This window comes from Xenopus laevis, chromosome 9_10L, assembly GCF_017654675.1.
Source record: "Xenopus laevis strain J_2021 chromosome 9_10L, Xenopus_laevis_v10.1, whole genome shotgun sequence".
Classification (NCBI taxonomy): domain Eukaryota; kingdom Metazoa; phylum Chordata; class Amphibia; order Anura; family Pipidae; genus Xenopus; species Xenopus laevis.
The window spans coordinates 2,341,336-2,364,867 of NC_054387.1; the positions used below are offsets into that span (position 1 = coordinate 2,341,336).

The window sequence follows — 23,532 nt, forward strand, 5'->3', positions numbered from 1 at the left end:
CCTGTTTTACTCCTTTCTTTCTGATCACGCCTACTTCTAATGATGTCACTTCTGGTTAACAATGACAGCTCTTCCTGTTTTACTCCTTTCTTTCTGATCACGCCTACTTCTAATGAGGTCACTTCCGGCTTACAATACAGCACTTCCTGCTTCTTGATGGTCAGCGGGTCGCGGATCAGGTTGCGGATAAGGTACTTGAATGTCGGGTAGCAGGTCCAAGCGGGTAAGTATGCGGGTTGCGGGTCAGGGTGCGGAGTTGCGTTCGCGTTTAACAAATTGGTTCCGCGCAGGATTCTCCCCCGTGGCAGAATCTCCCCTGCTGAACTGTCTGGCATTGCCGAGTGGGTGTTGCCTTTGGATCAAGACAATCCTCCGTCGCAATATGGTTGGAATCATGAAGCTTCAGACTGGACAGATTGGTCCATCAATTAAGCCAAGGGCCGCATTGGGGTGTACAAATATTCATTGGTGGCATTACGTTAAGTGCATCTGGTCGCTTGGGCAACTGCCAAAAGATCTGGGCCTCTACTGTCCATGTTAATCCCCCCTACCCTAATCTGCCTATATTTACACACACACACATATATATATATATATATATATATATATATATATACACACAGCTACACAAATAGTGACACCCCAATAATACAGTACAATTATACACACACATATATATATACATACACACAGCTACGCAAATAGTGACACCCCAATAATACAGTACAATTAAATACTCATATGGGTACCCTAGGCTTATACACCAGGATTGATATACATGCAGCGACCCACCCATCAGTGCACAGATCCCCCCAAGTGATACACATGTACGACTATAACAATGCACCCTGAGATCCCCGGGGGCGCAGATCCAGAAAAAAAACGGGCTGAGATCGCTGAGCACTTGTATTTGCCAAGGAATGAGGGGAGAGGGGCCGTGGGACAGGTGCCAAGTGTGGGGAGAGAGAGAGAGGAGCGACTGGATTGGGGGGGACGCAGCGGAGAGCAAGAGCCAGATTTGGGCCTGATCCAAAGAGTTAATGTTCCTTCCATGATCGATTACTTGTCAGATGTGATTTCAAACCAATATAAGATAAATAGCATCATTTCCTCCGCTCGCTTCAGACAGAATTAAGAAGCCATTAGCCAACACGCATTTTTTGGCAAGTTTAATAAAAGCGCAAATTTACATTTGTAAGAAAAGCTCCCCAAGGTATGTTTCAAAGATACAAACGAGGCCGACCCCTCCCAGCCACATTCCTCCCAATGAACCCCAATATCCTTCTTCCTCTTCATAGGCTCTCCAGCACCCCACATTATCTGTTACGGGTGCTATCATTCCTGTAGGCAGCCCAAATTCTATCTCCTGAATTCCCCATACTGTAGGTTAGGCTCTCACATCTCTAAACTTCGGTCTTTCTGGTTTGGTACCTGCACCCCAGGAAATCTCAGATTTGTACAGTTTAACCTGCCCCATCAGCTCCCACACTACAATATCTCTCTTTTTCATCTCCGTCCCAAACTCTTTCTCTTTTTGCCAGTTGGATTTGCCCTCTAGAACTTCTCTCTTCTCCCCCATCTAGTCTGTATCCAGGAACTTTCTGTTCTCATGAGTCTACCCTGCACCCCAAAATCTTTCTTGACTTCCAATCTGATCCAACAGCCCAGAATCTCTCTCTTCTCCTCAGCCTAGCCTGCAACCAAAAATTCTTTCTTCTCAGCAGCTGAAGCCCATAACTTGTCCCTCTTCTCACCAGCCTAGCTTGCACCCTAGAATCTTTCTTCTCCATAGATTATCTTGAATTCCAACATTTCTCTGCTCATCCCAATCCCACACTTTTTTTCACACTATACTGCCCTGCAAAATGTGTTCACCATCTCTGCCTGGGATGCTATCAAGGCTATGAGATGTGGTCACCATTTGTGTTTGTGGCTAATGTCTGCCACAGCTGGTGAGAAGAACAAGAGACAGGAACCCAACTGCCTCCCAAGGTTCTTCCCCACTGGCCCCCATGTGCTCAACAGCAGCTTTGCACCACTAATAACAAATGTCACTAACAAGCAGGGTGGCAGTTCATTTATCTTCAACCCATCTCTGCGTGTGGTCCCTTCTGGCAGTTTTGACATGTGATGTGACAGTTTTGACATGTGATCCTCTTAGACTGCAGTCAGGTAGGGAGATCTAGTCTGTCCTATTCAGGAGAGTCCATTGTCCAGTCCAGAAGGGGTAGGAAGCAACACACACAACCAGTCTGCTAATGTTAGCTGCACTCTCTGTGGCCATTGGATTGGCAACATTCTCTGTGGGTACCTGCGCTTGCAAAACTAGAAGATCTTACTACATTCCACCCACACTGCATTTCCCATTCTAACTACAAGTTTTAAGGTGCTTATCGTCCCCTTGATGCAAGAGACAATGCAGCCCTGTCCTTCTACTTTGCTCCCGATTTGGGGGCTGTTCTAAGATGATATAGACAGTCACTATTTATTGGGGGGATGTAAGATGATATAGACAGTCACTATTTATTGGGGGGATGTAAGATGATATAGACACTCACTATTTATTGGGGGGCTAATGTAAGATGACATAGACACTCAGTATTTATTGGGGGGATGTAAGATGATATAGACAGTCACTATTTATTGGGGGATGTAAGATGATATAGACACTCACTATTTATTGGGGGGATGTAAGATGATATAGACAGTCACTATTTATTGGGGGATGTAAGATGATATAGACAGTCACTATTTATTGGGGGATGTAAGATGATATAGACAGTCACTATTTATTGGGGGGATGTAAGATGATATAGACAGTCACTATTTATTGGGGGGATGTAAGATGATATAGACAGTCACTATTTATTGGGGGGATGTAAGATGACATAGACAGTCACTATTTATTGGGGGGATGTAAGATGATATAGACAGTCACTATTTATTGGGGGATGTAAGATGATATAGACAGTCACTATTTATTGGGGGGATGTAAGATGATATAGACAGTCACTATTTATTGGGCTGGTTGGGGCTGTTTGGGTCTCGGTGTACCTGAAATAGGAGGATCTCATTGGAGACCTGGGCATGCACGTGTCGTATTGATGGGGGGTCTCTAACTGGGCAAGGGCAGAGGAATGGCAGTGGCCGCTCCTCACCTGTATTGTGGATGAAGACACAGAGTATTACCATGTGTCAGGATTAAATGAAAACCCAGCCAGAACGTAATCTGTTTTTCTAATATGACCACAAACAGAGAGTTAGAGGAATTAGGGTGACATCTGCTAAGTCTCTCCCTTTCTCTCGCCTCCCCCCCCGCCCTTTCTGCCTCTCCCCCCCTTTCATTGAGGCACCACATGACTGTGCTCTCTGCCCAGACCCCCTTTCTTTCTCTCACTCCCCCCTGAAGCCAGGCCGTGCCAACCTGGCGCTGCCCCGTCACACCTTACTGCTTTAAAGATGGCTCCTCGGAGAGCCCCTGAAAATGGCATATTTGTGTGAATGCAGGTTGGCAGGGCAGAGAGGGAAGGAGAGGAGGGAGAAGAGGAGAGGGAATGAGACAGAAGGTTGAGCGAGAGAGAAAAAAAAAAGAGAGTGACACCAACAGGGAAGGAGGAGGGTGAAACAGTTGGGCATGAATAGAGAAAAAAAAAACTGAAGAAAAATGCACCAAATAAATTTTTCGACAGGGAGAAAGGGAGTGATGGGCATTAAGGAAAAATAAAAAGAGCAGAAATGACAGAAATGAGAAGGAAGGGGGGAAAGAGGCGAGAGAGTGAGAGGAAGAGACAGAAGTGAAGAGCCAGCGAGAGAGAGAGACAAAAGTTGGCATCGATTCCCAGCCTTTCCCCAAGAGGCCAATACAGAGAGATGGAGGGAAGGAGGGAGACATAGAGAGATACACTAACAATTCCCACATAATCAAGACATTTCTTTCTCCCCTCATAAAGTCAAACGTTGGGACCTATGATTACTTGTCCATGTGAACATGCCTGTGCCCTGCGTGTGTGTCCCGTGTGCATGTGCGTGTTCTGCACCCCCCCCCATCCCTGTATTTCTTCGGATAGATTTCAGTATGTTAATGAGCTGGTTATAACCAAAACGTTCGTCAAGCTGAGCTGAGAACACATTAATAGGCGATGAATATGCATGCGAATTTGTTAATTAACTTAATTATTCTGCTGAAAATGCATTCGTCTTCCAAGGGCGTTCTGCGGAGTTAGTAACATGCTCCAACCACTCCACCCGCCGTGCTGTGCACTGGTACCGAGTATCTCACGATATAGAGAGATTGGAACCGATCAGTCGCAAGAGAGGCCTGTAGATCAGTGCAGAGTATCTAGGAGCTGGCCATAGTAGCGCTGAGTATCAACGAACCTGCTTCCCTTCATAATGGGAATATTAGCGCTTTATAAAGAGGTGACTCCAATCCTGATAGTGAACATCCACGTGCAACATAATTATGCGGAACATTTTACACCGATAATGATCTTGCCGCATTAAAGAGTTGAGAGTCTATGTATTTATTTAGTACAAGACATCTAGACATTCCTGTCCCCGGCTCATTAAGGGTATAGCGCTTCATTGCTGCTTAGTCAGTGTGGCTTGCCCTATAGAAAACAATGGCCCCATTCTCTCCTTCAGGGTTTTTTCAAGGTGGTGTGTCATGAGAAGGCAGCAAAACAATCCAGATTGCCTCCTGGTACGATTGGTGCTCTCATGGGTCGGGCAATGATCGCACAGGATCATGTAATTACCACTGAAGTCAATGGAAGCGCCATCAAATGCATTTTGGTGCATTCCATGCATTATGCAATCGTGTTCCATCAGTAATAAACATCTGTCCATACACTAATGATCATTTATGGGCAACAAAAGCATCACAAAAGGATTGTCATGAATGATTCCCCCCCCCAGTATTTATCAGCATAGGACAATAAAGCACAGGGGTTAGGTTACCCCAAGATGCACCCCTAAATCTCTATTCGGCTCAACTGTCCCACACTTGCAATTGCCCAGTAGCACTTTTTTCCCTTTTGTTTCATTTCAAACTTTTTTTTTTTTCCTCTTCTGGTGCCAAATTTTCAACACATTAATTAATTGCTGTAGCCAATTAACTGTAGTCGTGCAAATGAGTTTAGCACTAATTACCATGCAGCGCTTGCAATCACATAAAAACTTGCTGAAAGAGAGAGCGCGAAGAAAGAAAGAAAACAGAGACGGACGAGAGAGCAGAAAGGGGACAAGTGAGAGACTGGGGGACACGGGGGTGCAAGGAAGGTTAAAAGGCAAAGAAGGTGAAAGAGGAAATGTGAGACGGAAGAGGAAATAGAGGGAAATAAGGGAAAAAAGAATAACAACAATACTGAGGGGCAGAGGAAGATTTGGTATTTAAAGCAGGGATTTAACCACAGGGGTAGAAGAAACCTTATGGAGACTTAAAGGGTCTATAGTCACGGGAAAGGCCTTAATCTCACAGTTATTACCAAATATAGACATAAGGGGGTTTTAGGGCATTTCAGCCAAGGAAACTCTGTGTGATTTGCATGACATGGGACTTGGCTAAGCAGCTGCACTCCTTCCACCATATTGAATGAACATCCCTGAAGGCAAGAGAAGGAGCGAGTATTGTGTCTGTGGGACACAACTGAAACTCTTCTTATAGAGAGAACATTACTTAATAAGGAATGAGATGAGGTTTGGGGTGGTAGATTGGTCTAGTGCTGGCAAGTATGGGGAGCAAATAGTGAGAAGCACTGGAGCTCTGAAGGAGAAATGGGTTTAAATAGTTTGTCCTGATCTCTGAGTATGAGATGAATAAGAGGAAGTTATAGAGAGATGAGAGAAGTATAGAGAGAGATGAGAAGTATTAAGAGATGAGTAGAAGTGTATTGAGATAGAGGAGGTTATACAGAGATGAGAGGATAAGTATTGAGAGATGAGTAGCGGTGTATTGAAATGAGAGGAGAAGTACTGAGAGATGAGAGGAGAAGAAGTATTGAGAGATGAGAGGAGGAAACGTATTGAGAGATGAGAGGAGGAGAAATATTGAGATGAGTACAGGTGTATTGAGATGAGGAGTATTGAGAGATGAGTACAGGTGTATTAAGATGAGAGGAGGAGAAATATTGAGAGATGAGTACAGGTGTATTAAGATGAGAGTAGGAGTATTGAGAGGAGGAGAAATATTGAGAGATGAGTACAGGTGTATTAAGATGAGAGTAGGAGTATTGAGAGGAGGAGTATTGAGAGATGAGTACAGGTGTATTAAGATGAGAGGAGGAGAATTGAAAGATGAGTACAGGTGTATTCAGATGAGAGGAGGAGTATTGAGAGATGAGGGGACATGTGCTGAGACATTAGTGTATGGCAACAGAGAGATGAGAGAACAGGGCCGGCCTTAGGCCAATTGGACCAATTGGGCCCAATTGGGCCCCGCACCTCTGGGGGGCCCCGCACCACAGGGCAGCACAGATAATATTTCCCTCAGCACATGATGCTGCCTGGCCTGCCCCCAACTTTGAGAGTCCAGCCCATCCCCAAATCCATAGGTCTAGCCTGCCCCCAACTCTCATAGGCCCAGCTTTCCTCCAACCTTGATAGGCCCTGCCTGCCCCCAATCCAACCAAGCCTGCTCCCAAGCTGAATTGGCCCAGCCCCAAACTAATTGGCCCAGTCCACTCTCCTATTTCCTCCCTCTCTCTCTTACCCTGTGTGCCCCTATTATGTTACCTTGTCTGCCCCTTTCCTTTCTATTTTGTGCCTGTATGCCCTTATTTTCCTAAATACTTGGTGTGTCAGTAGCCAGCAACACTTTGTCTAGGGGCCCCGCCAACATGGTCCCAATTGGGCCCCACATTTGATAGGACCAGCCCTGAGAGAACAGATTTGCAGAAGAGAATAGGATTACAATCAGTACATGCTACTGAATCAGAAACTAAATGGGCAACTCCACTATCATGTACAGTCTCCAACTGATCTCTAGTGGAAAAGACAGAGAACACACACACACACACACACACACACACACAGACAGACAGTATGGCACCTTTCTATTGCTCCAATTGTTTGAGCAAAGAGCACGACTGTTCTGAGATTTGGCTCCCCTCGACTTCCTCATCTGTTGGTTTCCCATGTTCTGGCCAACGTGATGCACGAGCAGATGGCATCTACAATCCTGCCTGATTCCTGATAGGCCTCCCTTCCTTACATGTACCAATAATCATGCAAAATTGTACATGCCCAGCTTTAGTAACAATAGATTGTTGTAAAATGGACATGAGGATTCTATGGAGCTGTGGTTTGACAACTTGGGGTACAGGGGGCCCTTGGCCAGTTTAAATATTTCCCAGTAGAATCAATGTCGCTGGCAAGGAAGTTGATGTTGATTCTACATTTACAGGTTATAGTGAAAGCCTATTGGAAAGCGCAATAAAAAGGAAAAGGGTAAAACTGTATACTTGTAAGTGAGAGTGTTGGGGGTAGGTTAATAGGAAGAAGAGCAGAAGGCAATACAATTAACAAGGGATTAGACTGAGCCTTATATACAGCTATAGAGAAAGGTTACTATGAGCAAACAGTTACTAGTTGGGGTATATAAATGAAAGGAAAAGATTATAAAGGAGCTAATTCAGCACAACATGGAATAACAAGATGAGTCTGTAGGAAGATCTACTCTGCATATTATTCAATGTTCCTACAACATCCAAAAGGCGTCTGGAGAACATATTTCACTGGGTTTGTGTGGGGGGCTTCTTCCTTGGAGGTACGGGGCTGGGTGGGGGTTTTGTTTGGGGAGGGGTACAAGGGGGGGGGGGAGTGTGCCCAGCAGGCTGTCTCTAGGTTACACGGAACACGGTGAGGATTCAGCATCTGTTCCTCTCACTCTGTCTGCATCACAATGCCAGAAACATACTAATTGCACTCCCCAAGCCCAGGCCCTGATACATTGTGGGAACAACGCTGGGCCCGGAAATGTCTAACCCCCCACTCTCATTCTGCTGAATATCTACTCATGGCAAAGACCATTATGTATATATATATATATAGATATATATATATATATATATATATATATATATATATATATATATATATATATATATATATATATATATATATTATATATATATATATATATATATATATATATTATATATATATATTATAATAGAGATATCTCCATGGATTCACACACTGCCCCGCATATTTAGTGCTACTAATGCATTCCCGTGTTCGAATGTAAGCTCTTGCGAGCAGGGCCTTTATGATTTTTATTTGTTTAAATGCAGATACGCCAGTGAAGACTTTCATAGGGTGCTATGTGGATACTTGCCGGCTGCCCACCCAACATAAGACTTAATGCAGCACGTGTGTTTATTATAGGGTTTGAGACGAAGTGACCGCAATAGAAGACGGGAAAGGGGGGCCACTGATTTGTAGCAGATGAAGAAGTGCAAATGAGTGCAAGGCATGTATATACCAGCTGCTCTTCTCATTGTGCCCAAATCAGTTCTTGCCCCAGTACCCTGCAAGCTCACCCACTGTCTAATATACCCGCCGGCAACTCACCTGTTTACCGTGCAGCTCTCATCAACTTAAATATTCATGGCTGCCCTACATACACCGGCTCACATCTGACCCCAAGATGGAAGGTTCCTTCTGCTCGTCTTCCCCCTCCCTTCAATGGCAGCTGCCCCTGTGCCAGCGTATGGTGCCAGTGGGATCCTTTGCCTGCAATATACCCCCAGCGGGCCCTTTGGTCCTGCCACCAGAAGGCACAGAGAGATCTGAGCAGTGATGCAGGAGGAGAGGGCACCAGCTGTGGAACTGTAGACTTGTCATTTTACCTCTCTCCTCTGCTTGTGTAGATATTCTGAGTATATAAGTACAGTAAGTACCATTCCATATTCTGCCAGGCCTGGGGTGAGATAAAGACCAAAGGAAGTGAGCAAGGCGCTTTTTTAACTGAACCACCCAAAAACATGTTTGCAATGAAAAAATTTTCTAAGCAACATTCAGCAAAACATTTTCTTTGCTGTCGCGCTGCATAATGGACTTCTGCATGCCAAAACAGTCACAACCAAGGGGTGAAAGGGAGATAGTAGGGAAAACAAAAGAATGAATGCAACTTGTATGCAATTAAAAGAATAGGCTTGAATAAACTTGAAATTCCTTTGCAAATGTTGTGTTGCTGGAGAGAGTAAAGGCCAGGGCTGGTAGATGCGGCTATACAGCAGGGCTGGGGGCACAGAGAAGAGGCCTCATTTCAGATGGGAAGGGGCAGAGCTAATGTAGGACATGCTGGTGGGGTGGGTTAGGGCCATGGGCCTGGATCAGAGAGCTGTGGGACACGATGCCCTTCCAAGAGAGCGGCTGCCTGATGCACATCTCTCTCATTGGCAGCCTGTGAAAGTGCCATGTGATTGATGGCAGAGCTTGTATTTAAGCGCACCCAGTGGTCCAATCCTCATACCTCTCCCAATTCCTCCCCAGCCCCTATTCAGGGATCAAATTGGTCTCATGTTGGTCTCTGGAGCCCCATTAATTAAAAATACATCCAATTAAAAGGCAGGTGAAACCGTGGCACCCCCTCCCTTCCCTGGCTCAGCTGTGCTTTAAGAAAAAAAAAAAAACTAGAGAGGCGAGTGCCAGGCAAAGTCTGTGCCAATCTGCCCGGGTGCCCACGCCCCACGGCTGCAGTCTGGAATGATTGCATCTCCTCAGCTGGGTCCTGCTGCCACTAGAAATAGATACCCCCCCAACCCCCATATGAAGAACCTAATGCCTATCAAACAGGCAACACACAGACCCAGTGGCACCTTTCTGCATTTCATGTTGTGTTACAAGCAATTGTTGCAAAATGTTACACAAATTCATATACTGCGTTACAATTTGTCAAAAGATATTGATTTAAAAGCCTGATAGGATCTGTTTTATATGAAGGCTTTGTTTGTCTTCTAGAAAATCAGAAAAGTTCTGGTCTGGTCAGAGGGTGAGGCCACCAAGAGCCCAACTATTAATTGATCTGTGCTTGGCCAACTGTCTGCGTGGGTATTGCTTGACAACCGGACAAGGCTTGACAACCAGACATGGTGTTTAAAAAACCTCAAGGTGGGCCTATTGGAGAAAGATATGCTTGTTTGGTAGCCTTGCTCAATGAGGAGGTCTTTCGATGTATGACCAGCTTAAGGCTGGGAAATAGAGAAGATGTCAGAGTCGAACTGGGCCTCCTAGGGAACCTACAGCAGTTAGATGGAGACAATGGCAAACGGTAAAGAGGTTATACTGGCTTGTTATAGAAATTTAACCAGACTGGGGTCCACTGGGTGACCCTCTGGTTGTTTGGGAGGCCAGTCTGAAACTGGATCAGAATTAGGAATCAGCAGCCCCTCCATGGAATCACCAATGATGAATGTACAATGTAGTATTCCTTAACCAATGCCTTCAAGGACCCCCATTTAGTAAAGTGAAGTGAAGTTACCTAGCCACACACAGTTGAGAAAAGACACATGCCCATTAAGTAAATTCTATGTAATGTCAAATTTTCCCAGAGAAAGGCTTCAAAAGTCCATCTAATTCGGTCTTCAAAGAAGGGGAAGCAATGCCTCCCTGTTGAGGACCCTCTACAAAAGGCCACAGTAATTATAATAAAATGTATTTCATGAATTCTTTGGGTTGTGAAGCAACCTGGATGCACAGAATCAGCCCACGTTGACTTTCAACTCCCATCATCCTCAACCAACCAACAGCCCCTGGAAGCTGATGAGATTTGTACCACGGCAGTAGATTGATGGTCTGCCTTGGGAAATCCTGGCAGAGACATTGATTGTGGACAAGCCTCATGAATGGACTTGCCTATGAAAGAACATTTGGAGTACAGGACCCTAGGGAATGTCTCTATAGTCAAAGAATACAATGTGAACATTCCAGTCCCAGGCTAAAAACCACTTGTCTGCCAAGACCTCAGAAGGGAACAAAATTGATAAGGGTGTCAGTTAGTGAAGAGGCGATGGTTAAGCAGAATCCACATGTGCCAGAAAGCAGAACATGCAGCATCCAGTTGGAGTGAGGACGCACATACAGAATAAAGAAGGAAAAAGAATCTTTGGCTTAAGGATTCATTTACTCTGGCAATTGTTGCATGCACCCTCCTTCCTTGGTATACCTCTTGGGTTCAAGCCCAAGCACCCTACTATTTAGCCTTGCCACTTGCCATGGTGACCTCTTCACACCTTGACCTGCTTTTGAGTTTCCAGCTCTATTCTCTAAATCCCCCAAATCCATCTTTTGCTCTTATCTAATCCTTATCCATAACTCTTTGTTTCTCCCCTATTCTTGCCTACAAAAAGGACTGCACCCCATCTATGGATATCTCCACTTCTCACATGGAGATGCTCTCCGAGTTCCAGTTTAGATGCATCTGCAGACCCTTAATTTAGCATTGCATTGTCCCTAATATCAATAAATATTCATGCCTGCCATCCCTTGATTTCTGCTTGTGCATCTGGAAGAATCTCAGAGGGAAAGTGGCCTTTAGACAGCCAGCCTTCAAACCTCCTGTTATCATGACAGCGAGGAAATTGCCAGGCTTTAAAGGGTCAAGTACAGAGATGGAGACGGAAATGTGAACCAGGCAATCACGTACAATCTGTTCAAGTAGCTGAGAGGCATAATGAAGAAGCCTAGAACAGATTGAGGGTCCCTTTAAAGTAAAGGTTAAACCATGTGGGAACTCATCGTGCTAATGAACACTCATCCGGTCACTCTTGATATTAACTGGGGATGAGGGGAAAATTTGGCACCGAGGAGGTTAAGCCAACCGCTGCTCTAAAGTATAGCAATAACAAGACAAGGACACAGCAGTGTCTCTTGCTGAAGACAACCTAAACATTGGATATGAATACTGTCAAGACTGCCAGAATTCTGCCATTGTAGGTCGATGTCTATACTACAGAAATAAGAGTTTCAAGTGCTCAAATCCCATTGGTTACTCCTCTTACCAGCTCCACTCATAGTGACAAAAAGTGGTCGAACCTGAGGACTGGAATCATTGTGAAGGTCTATGTCCTGAGGAGCATTCATTAGGAATTGAATAGAATTGGAACGAGTAATGCACTACAAGGCCATACATGGAGAGGTGCTGAAGTCTATCCTACACATTACCCTAAAATAGTTGACAGTCTTAAAGGCCTGTGCCTATCTTTATTAGTTACTGCTATTATTTCCACCTTCTATTTCCTAGGGGTTTCTTGTCATTCTCCAACCCACACACTCTCTCCCACACTGTCTACTCGCATATTCTATTAAAAAAAATAAAAGTGGACTGCATGTGATACGGTGCAAACGAACAAACGCGGAACATTGAAATCTTCAAAATAAGACATCCTTTTCATTAACATTTCAGTTCAGCTGCAAGACAACATATAAGTTCAACTCTTGGACTCCAGATACTTGACTTGGGACACCATAAACAGGACCCTATGTTTTCAATGGGGTATCCAAGGCAGTTATTTAAAATGTAGAGGAAAAATCAGAAAATTGCAAAGTGTTGGTTCACATGGTCATGTTTGGCAATCTCAAACATTGTCAAAGTGTGAGCTAATATGTCTTTAGACAAATTGTAGAAGATAGTCCTAGACATCATCAACATGTCCTTTCATGTGTCATACCATCTTCTGTAACACTCAGTCAGTGGTTCCCAAATCTTGCCCCCATCCCAAGATGGGCCTGGAGCAGTACCAGGGGTGAAGGTCACTCTAACTGGCTTGAAGGCTGGTTAGGGTGATATCTGGGAAGGGTTTGCACCTTTACTTATACCCAACTTGAAGGTCAATGAGGGTGACTTATGGGGTAAAAATGTAGATATTCATGAAACTGGCTGAAAACCTGCTATATATGTAGCCATGTTATCCACTGTGGGGTCCCTGACCCTGACGGTCGGATATGCAAGGGGTTCCTGAAGAAATCCACCCTCTTTAAGTGTCCTGCATCTGCCATTCTTTCAAACCAAAGACAAACGAAGATGGTGGGTGCTTAACCACACCAACTAGAGTTCTTATTTATGAGCTTTTGCTGCATTTGACTATTCTGGTGGTCTCTTCCACATTCCCTTCTGTGAAAGTTTTCCAAGCTGAAAAATATAACTCAGAAATATACCTTGAAACAAGATCTGGAGTTACAAGGTCAGGGTTGAGTATAGGGATCATTGGAGGAGGTGAAGACAGCAGAATGGAATTCAAAGAGTTATATATAAGCTTATGAATGAATTATTAGTCATATATAATTGTTAATAATATAATTCCTTCCCTCCCATGATGGTTCCTAAACCCAACCCTGACCTCGCAACTCCTCCAGACGTGCAGATTTGTACACTACTCGGCCTGTGAGCTATGTGGGTCAGTGTGATGATTATGGAATCTGTTTATTTCAAGGGCAAATTCCTTCTCTTCGGAGATCCCTGTGGAACTTGGAATTCACTGAATCGGTTTCCTGTTGATTGGGAGCGACGCAAGTCATTTCTTCTGTCAGCTGCGAACTCTGGGACTCAGCCTCTACCAATCTGTCGGCTGCAAGCTGTCGGCATGGGTCAGTGTCAATGATATGGGTATGCTCCCCCGCCCACAGCGTCTCATAATAAGGTTACAGATATATATGAATATTGTGGAGACGCAGTTGCCCTTCTAGAGGTGCAAGAATATCTAGGGCAACAAATAAATACTCAGCTCCAAATTGTACCCTATCTGCTCTTCAAACATAAGGTTTAGGCCACCCTGGTGGAACCAGCCTCCTTATCTGGACACCAGTGGTTAGTACACTATCTGAGGGCAGTGCTAAAGTGCAAGTTCACCAAAGAAGTGGACCTTTCCTCAAATATGGCCACCTTGGGCGATATTGGGCTACAACCTGATTGTTGGCCCGAGGGTCAACAATCAATGGGATGAAGATTGCATCAACAAGCCAATGCAGTCCCCGATCCGACAGGAAAATCAACATCTGGCTCATTTTTGGCCAGATACTGGTGGGGTGGTCCTTTGGAGGTCTCCATACATGGGTAGATTAACTGGTGAAACAGTCTAAAGGGCCCAAATTGTAAGATTAAATATGGCCACCTTTAGAAGTGGACATCATTCTGCTATCAACAAGCCTCAATCTCATAATGAATGGGAAGGGCATCATTTTGGGTCCATACATGGGCCAAGGGCATGTCTATGCAGCTAAATCTGCTATTTGTGCTCTGCAACCCCATACTGCTAACTGTGGCAGAGATATTCCTTCAATACAACAGCACCATCTATTGGTCATAAAGAGTGTTCTACTAGAATCGATCAAGAATGCCTTTGAAGCAATATGGCAACTCAGGAAGGTTACATAAGCTTAAATGCCAAAAATAAGAGGAGAACCTGGGGATGTATTGTACATAACATACAGAGAAAGGGTGTATAGTGTCAGTATCCACCATTGTGATCATTGCAGTATGATTGGTTTAGGCTAAAAGGGGCAATAATATCATTCTTCCTTACAGAGCCGGAGAAAAGAGTGGAGAACTTTAACTCAATGATGCACAGCGGCAAGAAGTTGCTTCAATACATGGTGGCTTTGTATTTGGACCATTTCTGGGCTTCTCCACTCCCAAAGGGCTTTTAACGACCCTACACCCACCGCGTCCAACTATTTCTAACAGCAAAGCTGATCTCTCCCTCTCATGCAGTCATTCAGCCAAGCATTAAATATCCCAGACGTTTTAAGAATGGATTGCCCTGCCCTCTGCTGGACGGTAAGGGTCACTGTAGAGCGGTGCCAGAGTTTATGAATGAAACTGCCCATGTGCAGGTATGGGATCCTTTATCTGGAAACACATTGTCCAGAAAGCTCCCAATTACAGAAAGGCGGACTAGACTGTTATATCTAAATAGTCAACATTTTTAAAAACAATTTCCTTTTTCTCTGTAACAATAAAACAGTCGCTTGTACATGATCCCAACTAAAATACAATTAATCCTTATTGGAAGCAAAACCAGCCTATTGGCTTTATTTCATGTTTATATGATTTTCTAGAAAACTTAAGGTATGAAGATCCAAATTATGGAAAGATCCGATATCCAAAAAACCCCAGGTGCTGAGTATTCTGGATAACAGGTCCCATACCTGTACTTGATCCCAAGTAAGATATAATTCATCCTTATTGGAAGCAAAACCAGCCTATTGGCTTTATTTAATGTTTACATGATTCTTTCTTTTTAGTAGACTTAAGGTATGAAGAGCCAAATTACCGAAAGATCCCTTATCTGGAAAACCGCGGGGCCCGAGCATTCTGGATAACAGGTCCCGTACCTGTACTAAAAGCTGTCTTTATTTATTAAGGTACAGTAGGGATGTCCAACTGGAGGCCCTTGTACTGGATTTGGCCCTTTATGTATTGGTGGCAGATTTAGGGGTGACTATATAGAATATATACATATATATATACTAGAGCAGTGATCCCCAACCAGTAGCTCGTGAGCAAAATGTTGCTCCCCAACCCCTTGGATGTTGCTCTCAGTTTTAGTTGCATAAAAACCAGATGTACTGCCAAACAGAGCCTCAAAGTAGGTTGAGAATCTACATAGGGGCTACCAAATAGCCAATCACAGCCCTTATTTGGCAGCCCAAGTACATTTTTCATGCTAGTGTTGCTCCCCAACTCCTTATTCTTCTGCATGTTGCTCATGGGTTCAAAAGGTTGCGGATCCCTGTACTAGACTGTGCTAGTCCCCCCCCTTCTTCTGCAGGTAAGAGATGACTCTGCAGTCCGGGTCCCCCAGTTTCCTCCGGGGACCCCCCTGTGACTGCAGGGTCTGCTTCCTCTATAGTGATGCCACTGATTGCTTGTGCTAACATAAAGTCCCTGCAGCTGCTGAGAACTGAGCATCAATCCAAACAGGCTGCCCCCCAAACACGTACGTGTTTACATGGACTATTACATGGAAAACAGATTCACAAGAAGCTGAAACCCATTCAGGGACACCTACCTCCGGCTTTGCAAATATGGGACCTCTGGATCCAGAGCCATGTGCCACCTATAAGTACAAATAAATAGGTAAGCAGGGCACCATCAACCTACAGTGTGGCTTATCGAATAAGATCCAATGCGTTTAATCAGTCAAAACCCATACGCAGTTATTCCAGTCTAATCCACATAATCAGGTCTGGACTGGGAGTCAAAATAGGCCCTGGCATTCCAATTACACAGAGGCCCAAATAGTCCTCCACAAGCCCACTATATGGTGACTGTTTATGGGAACTTACAGCAGCCCCTCTGGCCAGGGTCGGACTGGCCTGGCAGGACACCGGGAAATAAACAATTTTCGGTGCCGCACAGAACTATTCGAGCATGCACACCGCTGCAATAGTGGGGCCAGGGGGTCCAGAGTAGGGCCCGGGACAGTAGTCCCAGGGGCCCCCCAGTCCGACATTGGCTCTGGCATTTGCCAGAGCCCACAGATTGCCAGTCCGGGCCTGTACATAATAATATGTTATATACAGTAAGTGATTTACCTTTATGGGATGGGTAGAACAGGCACTTGCAGCAGAGAAGACTATGGTACTAATAGGCCCAGGGTAAAGATGCCAAGGTAGGAGCCCCCAGTGATGAGACTAGACAAGGAGCAAGGGCAAGTTGTCCTATGAAAGTGATTTATGAGCAGCTGCAGGAAAGGTTCTGCCGACGAATGTTATTGGATCAGTACCAGTAATGTTACCCACAAGTACAGAGATGCTGAATGGAGACTGTAAGTATTGGGATGTACTCTACAGGCTGACTTCAAAAAGTTATAAAACCCTTATATGTTATTATTCCTTCTATATTAATACACACACCTATGTACAATATGATACAACCGATTGAACGTGTTTGGTCTGATGACTATATAGACGTATAATACACAAAAGCCATGAATATCTTGTAAATTATTATTATTATATTATTATAAACGGTGAGTTCTGATGTCATCAGTTATAAACGGTGAGTTCTGGTGTCATTTCTGTCACATGACTCACTGAAATTTGTGTATTATAATAAATAAAGTCCCCCCAGCTGTAAAATAGGAGGATGTTAGAAGTTACCTCGGAGTTCCATGACCTCCTCCTCTGTTACTCCTCTGTAACTTCCTATCCTTATATTTTACAAGAGGGGGTACTTTATTCACTATATATACATTGAGGAAGTACCAGGCCGTCTGAGAATGAATCAAGAGAAATGTGTATTTCCGCTGATGCTGAGATAAAACAGGAATTAGTGATTACATGATTAGTATGAGGGATTCCTATACACCTGAGCTGCTACAATGAGGCTACACACAGTGCATAACAATGGCAGCACCGCGGGGGGTCGCAGACCTGGGAAAAGGTGTGACTGCCCCAGAGGTATCAGTATCACTTCCACTCCATGGGGGGAGACTAGCGACACTTTCACTTCTGTTCAATCTAATTCCACTTCTCCTTTGCTCACACTTCTTATTTACCCCTCAATTGCCCTATAGACCAGGCCTTCCACCAACAAAGAGATGAACATATTTCAATTTCTTGCCCAGTTAAAGGAGTTGTTCCCCTTTAAATGTACTGTTAGTATGATGGAGAGAACGATATTCTGACATAATTGTCTTATTTTTAGTTATTTAGCTTTTTATTCAGCAGCTTTGCAATTTCAGTAGTCTGGTTGCTAGGGTCCCGATTACCCTAACTATTTATTGGGCTGATAGGAGCTGCCAGGGCCTATTTCAAATCCTAGTACAGACATTTTTTTTCTACTTGGTTTTTGAATTATTTAGCTTTTTGTCCAACCACTCTCCTGTTTGAAATATCAGCAGGGATCTTGTTGCTAAGTTCCAAATGACCCTAGCAACCAGACTGTGGTTGGAAAGAGAGGCTGGAATAGGAGTAGTAGAAGGGGCGCATAAAAAGATTCAACAACAATAACATTTTAGCCTCACACGGCAATCGTTTTGGACTGCTGGGGTCAGTGACCCCCTTTTGAAAGCTGAAAAAAGTCAGAAGAAGAAGGCAAATAATTAAGAAGAATTATAAGAAATAAATGTTGACCAATTGAGTAGCTGCTAAGAATTAGCCATTCTATAACATACTAACAGTTAAAGGGGTTGTTCACCTTTGAGTTAACTTTTCGTACGATGGAGAGACTGATTTGTAATTGGTTTTCATTTAATATTATTTGTGGTTTTAGACTTATTTAGCTTTTAATTCAGCAGCTCTCCAGTTTGTAATTTCAGCCATATGGTTGCTAGGGTCCAAATTACCCGAGCAACCACACACAGATTTCTTTTAACAATATAATGTAGAATTACAGAGTACAATAATAAAGTGCAGAAAGTGCAATGTGAAACTGAATTATGGAGTACAGGTATGGGACCTGTTATCCAGAATGCTCGAGACCTGAGGTTTTCCAGATCTTTCTGTAATTTGGATCACATAAACATTAAATAATCGCAATGGGCTGGTTTTGCTTTCAATAATGATTAATTATATTTTAGTTGGGATCAAGTACACACACAGGTATGGGACCTGTTAAACACAATGCTCAGGACCTGGGGTTTTCTGGATAATGGATATTTCTGTAATTAGGATCTTCATACCTTAAGTCTACTAGAAAATCATATAAACATGAAATAAACCCAATAGGCTGGTTTTGCCTCCAATAAGGATTAATTAAATCTTAGTTGGGATCAAGTACAAGCGACTGTTTTATTATTACACATGAAATCAGGTTTGAATGATTGGATTAAAAAGGAGTCTATGAGAGACGGCCTTCCTGTAATTCAGAGCTTTCTGGTTGATGGGTTTCCAGATAACAGATCCTATACCTGTATAGCAGTGAGTACAGATATGTGTTGGAGTGTATAAGCCAGTGATCCCCAACCAGTAGCTCGTGAGTAACATGTTGCTCTCCAAACACTTGGATGTTGCTCCCAGTGGCCTCAAAGCAGGTGATTATTTTTGAATTCCAGGCTTGGAGGCAAGTTTTGGGTGTAAAAAAACCAGGTGCACTGCCAAACAGAGCCTCAATGTAGGTTGAAAATCCACATAGGGGCTACCAAATGGCCAATCACAGCCCTTATTTGGCACCCCGAGAACATATTTCATGCTTGTGTTGCTCCCCAACTTCTTTTACTTCTGAATGTTGCTCACAGGTTCAAAAGGTTGGGGGCCCCTGGTATAAGCAGTCCAGTGAGATTAAATTTTACTTCTAGTTTTTATACTTTCAGGCCTTTTGTGCCTCAGAGGACACTTGGGCTTGTGCCAGATGATCAGTTCATGCCCTGGATGACTCGGGTGGCTAGTAATGGCTTTCATTTTGCTCTTACACTTTCCAGTGTCCGGATTGGATAATGATGGGAGTGCAGTGGTGCTGATCCGTTCTGCAGTTCTTTCTGCCCTGCTTTAATCTTCTAAGGAAATGAAGAGGTCACTGAGCATTTTGGAGCTTTAGCGTGGTCAGTCCATTTTAAGGAATTTGCAATATGTCGACCTAAGAATGTGATGCTTCCAACCGGCTCAACCTCAAGTTCATGTTGACATGGTCGTTTTCTGAAGTCTACAATCATCTCTGTCGTAGGTCACGTTCTTCAATGTATATTATAATATTGCACGCTAGCGGTCTGTATTCTGTTCCATCTTAGTTCTGAATGAGACCCAGTGCCATCCGCAAAGTTGTAGACTTGTAGTGTATAGGGAAAATCTTGGGATGCACTGAATCCAGCCTTTTTCAGCAGATGCACCGGAACCAAGATTCGGCCTTTTTCAGCAGATGCACCGGAACCAAGATTCGGCCTTTTTCAGCAGATGCACCGGATCCAAGATTCAGCCTTTTTCAGCAGGATTCGGTCGAATCCAAGTGCCTGGCTGAACCGAATCTAAAAAAATCATGACTTTTTGTTGCGCAAATAAGGAAGTCGAAAATTTTCGTTTCCCTGATTTACATATGAAAATTAGAGTCTGGATTTGGTTCGGTCAAATGTTTCGCAAAGGATTTGGCCAAATAGTAAACTAGTGGATTTGATGCGTCCCTACTGGGGACTAAAGGAGGCCATAGACGTTACAGTTACGATGTTTCCAGGAAAGATCGTACGTTTAAAAAGCACACGTGTAGAGCTGAATGGTCAGATATACATATAGAAACAATAGAATTTTACCTGGGATTCACCACTAACAATGGCCGATGTTCAGGTGCCTTCAAAGGCGCCCAATCAAAATTTTCTTAATCCTTAAAAAAATATTTTTTTGAGCTAAACAGTGAAACTGAAGCTCCTGCATGATTGGTTCTTCTAGATAATATTCCGATAGAGGAGATTTATCTGGCCACTGATAATAATCAAATGATCTACCTGGCTAGGATCAAACATGGGGTTGCTTCAGTTTCCCTGGTTTAGGGAGCTAGCACACAGACAGATTCGGGGAGATTTAGTCGCCTGGCGACTAATCGCCTCTTCTGCTGGGCGACAATCTCCCGAACTGCCTTCCCCCTGTTATAATGAGAAAACTCCAGCACCAATGCACTCGTGGCACTTCGATTTCCAAAGTTGCCCGACGCTGCCTCACAAGGAAACTTCGGCGACTTCAGAAATCGGAGTCCTGCGAATGCATTGGCGCTGGCGTTTTCTCATTATAGCAGGCAGAAGGCAGTTCGGGGAGATTTTCACCCCCCAGATGAGGCGATTAGTCGCAAGGCGACTAAATCTCCCCGAATCTGCCCATGTGCTAAAGCCCTTAGCTCAAGAAATTATAACCATATACTTTTCATGATCAAAACAATACACAAGCCCTATTTATTGCACTGAGATTGAACAAGGGGGTGGGGTGCACCGTGCTCCCAGTTTAATTAGCATGACTGGGAAAGTGTTTGTGACCCCCTTTAATTGCTAATGAAGCCCATGAGGGCATTGTTGTTGCAGGAGACGCAAGAGACACACCCAACAAGGAAAACAAAAAGTCCTGCTAGTCTATAGGGGGTCCTTCCTCAGTTTTGTGTCCCCCTCTCAGGTGTCAAAGATCCCCTGGCCCCTCCCCTTTGTTCCATTTAAATACCTGGTTAAATAACCCATCTGGATCAGAACACAGAGCAGAAGCTGAGAAGCAGCAGCAGAAATCGTGGTATGTATACTTTACATTTATCTTTGCTTATGGAAATATGAGAATGATAGGATATCCTGAGCTTGCATTTGAAATGTGATTTTGCCTGTTTGGTGGGGATCACTGACCCCAGCTGTGGGGCTACAAATGTAGTTATTTTTTTTACTACTTATCTTTTATGCCAGTCTGTCATTAAAAACAATGCCTTGCTAGGGTAAACGGGACCTAATCAACCACCCACTAGAAATACTAACACATTACATCTTGGCTCATAAGGCGTTAGGGGCAGTTAGATGAAGTATTAGTTGGCGGAAATATTGGGTTATATATTCTGTTTAGATAAAGACACATTTTAAGGGGAACTTATTTATGGGGTAAAATTTAACAGACTCACGGAGAGCTCCTTCCATGTCCCCCAAGCTCTTAACAATGGCTCACGTACTAGTTTGAGTGGCAGCTGGTGAGTATGTGCCCCAACAGGCACAAAATGCGTCAGGCCTTCACCTTTATGTCCTAATAAATGGTTTAAACTTTTAATTATATTTTTGGTAATTTCTCTTAACTGCTGGTGGGTACAGACTGGTTATACCCATACTGAACACATATTAATACACACATTTCAATTATTGGTTTTGTAGATAAAAGAAACAGACTCCAGTTATGTCCCAGAATTTGGATTTCTTGGCCTTGGCTGGCCGTGGAGGTCCTCATTATGCCAGTCCAACTTCAAGGCATCCCTCACCAAAGGTTTGGAATTCAACACCACCTTCCCTTGAAAGGGGGCCTTCAGAGAGACAAATCAGTCCCACCCCAGATCAGTACACCAACCCCAACAGGCGTCGGCAGCCATGGAAAGACTGGTCTCCAGGCAGATGGCAACTGCTTCAAAACCAGAGACAAAGCTGGGGCTTGAGTCCTACAGCTCCCACTCGACATAAACGTACTCCAGAACCCAAACCATTCTTCAGACAACCAAGAGGCGGTGCTACACAAGTAAGATGCTCTTTTGGGGATATGATAGAGGTTGTAAGTTATTATTGTAGATATTATCCAATATCTAGAATAGGGTTGGTGCTCCAGGAACATGTGCAGGATTGGAAGTTACTTATGGTAGACCCCAACTAATGGACTTTTAGGCACCTAGCGGGTGTTTGTGTTGATACCTTTTGATTGACGAGCTTCCAAGACTGCAGACGTTACAGTGTTGGCCTTGCCTTGGGTAATACACAATCACCTTGCTTTGCTGCAGGGCACGGGATCCAGGGCCACCTCTGTGCAGTGTTGGGGGCACAATTGCTAATTAAGCTTTATTATACATGTATAGAAATGCAAACCTTGCTGAAGATGGTCTATGTGCATTTCAAAAGAGGTTTAGCTGTAAAAATGCTCCATGGGTTGGGACAATACAGTTTCATACTGTGGACCAGTTAAATCCCTAGAAGAATTCCCTTGTGTTTCAGTCTAATAACTGCTCTCCCCACTGTAGGTTTACGGTAATCACCAGCCAGGAAGCTACAGAGACATCAGTCATTATTACAGTCCATCTATGGTAGAGGACCCATGGGCAGCATTGCAAGCCGAGGCCCAATACAGATAGACTACAATATCAACCATGAAATCAAACCTGTGCTCAAGCTCCATGCAACAACCCGGGGGAAAGCAGCGCCCTAAGGGTGGTATATTTTTACTGTATGAGATTTTAACACTAGCTCTTGTGAGGGCTGGCACAATGCGGGCACTTCTATAATATATTGAGCCAATAAACTACAAGACATGAACACATTCCAGTTGTCTCTCTCTCTCTCTACATCTTTTAGATTTCATTGTATCCTTAACACTGTCCAAGTCTTCCAAGGACTCGATACCCAAAATATTCAAGTAAATGAATCTCATAGTAGGCAATGAGGCCAGGAGATCAGATCCATTATGGACCAACCATTACGGTAATATGTGCGATTGTCTGTTACTGATCAATCAGAATCAACGACGAGTAGGAAATCAGCCCCTAAAGCTTTCCTGCTCTATTTTCTATTGAACAAACCATAAATAATATCCCTGTGTGTTTGGGTTTTACTACCTATACAGCCTTAAAAAAAAAGCCCCATAATAGGGTTGTTTTTCCCCAAGGTAACAACCAAGACATCCAAGGTTTCTAAGACACTGTTACATTCCCTTGCAGAGATTATGCATATTTTTTAGCATCTTAATCAGCTTTACAAAAGGAGCATTTTACCTTAAATGTTAACTTTTAGCATGAAAATGTCTGGTCTTCATGTTCCGGAGTTGACGATTTATCGCCTAGCTGGAATATACAATGGTAGTTGGTTAGGGGGCTCAGAAAGCAGATTATTCCAAAAGCAAGGTTTTGGTTATTGCCATTATAGGTATGGGACCTGTTATCCAGAATGCTCA

General features: G+C 43.8%; 1 protein-coding gene and 1 long non-coding RNA gene across 2 annotated transcripts; one reads left to right on the plus strand and one right to left on the minus strand.

Moving 5' to 3' along the window:
• Positions 1-13,406: 13,406 nt before the first annotated feature.
• Positions 13,407-17,711, minus strand: LOC108700779. The gene is made up of 2 exons (XR_005964168.1): positions 16,011-17,711; positions 13,407-13,575 (listed from the first exon to the last, which is right to left on the minus strand). It is a non-coding gene; the product is annotated as an uncharacterized LOC108700779 (long non-coding RNA).
• Positions 17,712-21,124: 3,413 nt separating this feature from the next.
• Positions 21,125-22,903, plus strand: gs17.L (gastrula-specific protein 17 L homeolog; the record flags this gene model as incomplete). The annotated part of the gene is given in 3 exon segments (NM_001088064.1): positions 21,125-21,141; positions 21,759-22,113; positions 22,607-22,903. Coding segments are annotated over 2 exon segments (444 nt in total).
• Positions 22,904-23,532: the final 629 nt, after the last annotated feature.